Raw genomic sequence first — 5,000 nt, forward strand, 5'->3', positions numbered from 1 at the left:
AGGATTATTATAAGGATCATGATAATAGTCGTAATAACTATAATAACAATGGTAAAAATAGTAACAATAATAGTGATGATAGTAAGGATAATGATAATAATGATGTTAAAAATAACAATAATAATAGTAATAGTAACGATAAAAGTAATAATAATAATAATCACTATTATTATGTTTATCATCATTATTATCATTATCATTATTATTATCATTATCATTATCATTATCATTATCATTATTATTATCATTATTACAATTATTAATAACAATAACAATGATGATAGCAATAATAATAAAAACAATAAGTGATGATAATAATGATAATAATAGTAATGATAATCATAATAACAATAATGATAATAATAAAAGTAACAGTAATGATAAAAGTAATAATAACAATAATAATAATAATAATAATAATAATAATAATAACAATAACAATAATAGCAATAACAATAATAGCAATAATTGATAAGCAATGATTCCGCAACCCCTTGTCTCATTAAACCTCTATTTTTATTAGGGTCCTGATCACTTCATCACTGGCTTGATCCCTTCCGTCTGAGCTCTCGTGTCACATTTGCTAGATGGACGTGATGTATCAATTTTCCCTGATCCCTTGCCTGATTTAAAAGTTCAAATTGAGCTTCGAATTTTGCGGGGAACAATGCATAAATAAATTGTCAAGTAATTGATATAACACGGCTGGCGTTTGAGGCTGGATTGTAGGCAAGGGCGATGGAGAGAATGGGATTCTTATCGATTTTTTTTTTTCTTCGAATATTGTTCTTTTCCATTTATTTTCTCTTTCTTTTTTCTTTCGTCTTTTTCTTATTATTATTATTATTTTCTTCTTCTTCTTCTTCTTCTTCTCCTTCATTATCTTCTTCTTCTTCTTCTTCCTCTTCTTCTTCTTCCTCTTCTCCTCCTTCATCATCATTTTCTTCTTCTTCTTGCTCTTCTTTTTCTTCTTTTTCTTCTCCTTCATCATCATCATCTTCTTCTTCTTCTCCTTCATCATCATTATCTTCTTCTTGTTCTTCTTCTTCTTGCTTCTTCTTCTTCTCCTCCTCCTCCTTTATCTTCTTCTTCCTTTAGAAAAAAATTAAAAGTTCTGTCGGCGATTTCCTTGTTGCGTTGTAGTCATTTACTCCTGTCTCGGTTGATGCTTCGGATCCACTTGCAAACCACCTGACGAACCCCGAGTGAATCACGAAGCAGCGAGGTTGGCGACGATCCGCCTTTATATTCGGACGTTCGTTTCGCACAATTTCAACCGTGTGTCGTCTCATTATCGATGTCAACGTTGTATCTGCTCTAAGGTCGTTCTCATTGTCGTTTCATTATTAAAAGGGTGGTTGCTCTGACGGTATCTGCGGAGAAACGATGTTTTTGGATTGTATCCGATCATGTCTTGAGATCTGAGACTATTTGGGCATCAATTCTCAATTTGAGTTTGAGATTGCTTGGACCGTTACTCTCCTCCTTGAGTTTAAGACAGCATAAGTCATGACCTGAGTTACATACATACATACATACATACATACATACATACATACATACATACATACATACATACATACATACATACATACATACATACATACATGCATACATGCATACATACATACATACATACATACACACAGATAGATAAGTACACACACATACATACATACATACATACACAGATTGATAGATACACACATACATACATGCAGACATACCAGCATACATACATACATACACACACACAGATTGATAGATACACACATACATACAGATAAAATCAAATCTTTGCATGTATATACCAAAATGGCGGTAGCGAAATTAACCTCTACAGCAAGAAAGAAGAGATTTTCCACTTCTCTCCCCCCCCCCCACCCCTCTCCCCCCTCTCCCCCCTCTCCCCCCTTCCGCATACACAAAAAAAGAAAAAAAAAAAAAAAAAAAAAAAAGATAAAAAAAATATCGTCTTCATCTCTCTTTACGTTCATTCCTGATTTTCCTTGCGATGGGATGAGTTTTATTTTCTGTTCGTGATCATCCGGAAGAGCGGGAGGAGGAGGAGGAGGAAGAGGAGGAGGAGGAGGAGGAAGAGAAGGAGGAAGAGCGGGAGGAAGAGGAGGAGGAGGAGGAGGAGGAGGAGGAGGAAGAGAAGGAGGAAGAGCGGGAGGAAGAGGAGGAGGAGGAGGAGGAAGAGCGGGAGGAAGAGGATGAGGAAGAGGAGGAGGAGGAAGAGAAGGAGGAAGAGCGGGAGGAAGAGGAGGAGGAGGAGGAGGAAGAGCGGGAGGAAGAGGATGAGGAAGAGGAGGAGGATGAAGAGAAGGAGGAAGAGCGGGACGAAGAGGAGGAGGAGGAGGAGGAGGGGGAGGAAGAAGAGGAGAAGGAAGAGGAAGAGGAAGAGCGGGAGGAAGAGGAGGAGGAGGAAGAGCGGGAGGAAGAGGAGGAAGAGGAAGAGGAGGAGGAGGAGGAGGAGGAAGAGCGGGAGGAAGAAGAGGAGGAGGAAGAGGAAGAGGAGGAGGAGGAGGAGGAGGAAGAGAAGGAGGGAGAGCGGGAGGAAGAGGAGGAGGAGAAGGAAAAAGAGGAGGAGGAAGAGCGGGAGGAGGAGGAGGAGGAGGAGGAGGAGGAGGAGGAGGAGGAAGAGGTGGAGGAGAAGGAAGAGGAGGAGGAGGAAGAGAAGGAGGAAGAGCGGGAGGAAGAGGAAGAGGAGGAGGCGGAGGAGGAGGAGGAGGAGGAAGAGGAAGAGCAGGAGGAGGAGAGGAATTAAAGTGGATCGGGAGGAGAAGGAGGAGGGAGGAAGAAAAAGGAAGAAGGCGGAGGAGGATGCAGATGAGGAGGAACCGGAGAACGAGTCATAAAAGTAATTAAGAAAAAAGCAGGAGATTTGAGAGAAAGAAAAGGAAGATTGGAATGCAAGATTAAGAAGATGAAAACGAGAAGAAGCAACGGAAGATTAGACGAGAGAGAGAAGCATCGAAATAAAAGAGAAAAAAACAAAAATTGAAGGTCAAGCAAGAAAACGCGTACCTGACTTGGTCTCTGAATCCTTTTGAAGCGCAAACCATTGACGGATTTTGATCTTAGATTCTAAAGATTGCTAAAGGCTCCCGGGATTGCCAAGCCGGATTGCCAAGCGAGTTCATTCGCCTAGCCTAAAAATAAAAAAATAAAAAAAATAAAAAATCTCGGTATCTCGGTATCTACAAGATACTTGCTTGGTAGGTAGGCAAATATATCTAGAGATAAGGGGGGAGAGACGGAGAGAAGGGGGAGAGGGACGGAGAGAGTGTGTGTGAGTGAGAGAGAGAGAGAGATAGAGAGAGAGAGAGAGAGAGAGAGAGAGAGAGAGAGAGAGAGAGAGAGAGAGAGAGAGAGAGAGAGAGAGAGAGAGAGAGAGAGATAGGAGAGAGAGAAGGTGAGGAGTAAAACGAGAAGAAGAGACAGAGAGGTATATAGATAGATAGAGAGGTGGGGGGAAGAGAGAGAGAGAGAGATAAAAAGAGAAAGAGAATGAGAGAGATAAAAGGAGAAAGAGAGAGAGAGAGAGATGGAGAGCTGTGGGGAATAGAGAGAGAGAGAGAGAGAGAGAGAGAGAGAGAGAGAGAGAGAGAGAGAGAGAGAGTAAAGACGGAAGGAGAGATGAGATAGATAGAAGGAAAGAGCGAATTTGAAAATTCTCAGTTCTCATTTTTTCTCATTCTTGAAAAAAAAAAAACTTCTCTCTTCCCTTCCCAATTATCGCTCTTTTTATTTCTTCCTCCTTCATTGGCCTTATCTTTTCCCTTCTTCCATGATCCCCCATCAATCATTTATCATGCCTCTCATCTTCTTAATCTTCCATTTCCATTTTTTCTATTTTTTCCCTTATTCCTTTTCGTGTATGAAGAAGAAGAAGAAAATTCAAGTAAAGAAGGGAATAGAGAGAACATAAGAAGACTCGGAGATGAAAAAGATGATGATAATCAAAATAATTAGAAGATAATAAGCTGAAAAAATAATATAATAAGAACATAAAAAAAATTGCCTCGAAGAACAGACGGAAGAGAAACAAGAAGAGAAAAATAAGGAATATAAGAAAAGAGAGAAATAATGCGACTCTCTAACGAATATAATAAATAGTGCCAACAATGCGAAAAGGAAAGAGAAAGAGGAAGAAGAATAGATGCAATACAAATATAGAACACATAAGAAGATAGAAGATAGAAGAGGAAGGAGAAGAAGAAGAAGAAGAAGAAGAAGAAGCAAAAGATAGAAAAAGAAGATGAAGAAGAAGAAGAAGGAGAAGAAGCAGAAGATAGAAGAAGAAGAAGAAGAAGAGGAAGATAGAAGAAGAAAAAGAAGAAGAAGAAGAAGAAGAAGAAGGAGAAGCAGAAAGTAGAAGAAGAAGAAGAAGAAGAAGAAGAAGAAGAAGGAGCGGAAGAAGAAGAAAAAAGAAATGAAGATAAATTCGACTTATGAGAACTGGCAATAATGGAACTAAGAAAGAAAACGAAGAAAAGAAGGAGGAAGAGAAATGAGGAACATTAACATAACATAAGATAAAGGGAGACAAAGAAATAAGAAGGAGAAGAAAAAGAAAATGAAGATAAGTAAATAAATGAAGTATAACATAGAAGAAAAAAAGTAAAAGAAGAAAAAGAAAAAGAGGATGAAGAAAAGAAAAGAAAAATGAGATGTAGGAACGGAAAAAGGAAAAGAAGATGAAGACATGTCGGAAATGAAGAAGAAGAAGAAGAGAAAAGAAGAACAAGACAAATCAGAAATCAGAAAGGATGAAGACGAGAAACTAAAAGAAGAAGAAGACGAAAAAACAAAAGAAGAAGACGAGAAAGAAGAAGAAGAAAAGTCAGAAACCAAGACGAGGAAATATAAATGACGAAGGAGAGCATAAGTATAACATAAGAGAACTGGCGACTCCGAAATGCCCGAGTGGAGTAAATCATCGAGGGATTCTGACCTCTCAAGATTGCCGGAGCTTGCTAGTCGAGTCGGGAACG

General features: G+C 38.8%; 2 protein-coding genes across 8 annotated transcripts in view; both read right to left on the minus strand.

Annotated features, from left to right (window-relative positions):
* Nucleotides 1–5,000, minus strand: part of LOC125041150 (mucin-5AC-like) — a 514,849-nt gene that overhangs the window by 135,782 nt on the left and 374,067 nt on the right. The window lies entirely within an intron of this gene.
* LOC125041159 (uncharacterized protein DDB_G0271670-like) lies at nucleotides 2,044–2,679 on the minus strand (the record flags this gene model as incomplete). Its single annotated transcript, XM_047635970.1, has 1 exon — nucleotides 2,044–2,679. A coding segment is annotated over one exon (636 nt), but the record flags the coding sequence as incomplete, so codon positions are not given.

The sequence above is a fragment of the Penaeus chinensis genome, chromosome 30, assembly GCF_019202785.1.
Source record: "Penaeus chinensis breed Huanghai No. 1 chromosome 30, ASM1920278v2, whole genome shotgun sequence".
Classification (NCBI taxonomy): Eukaryota; Metazoa; Arthropoda; class Malacostraca; order Decapoda; family Penaeidae; genus Penaeus; species Penaeus chinensis.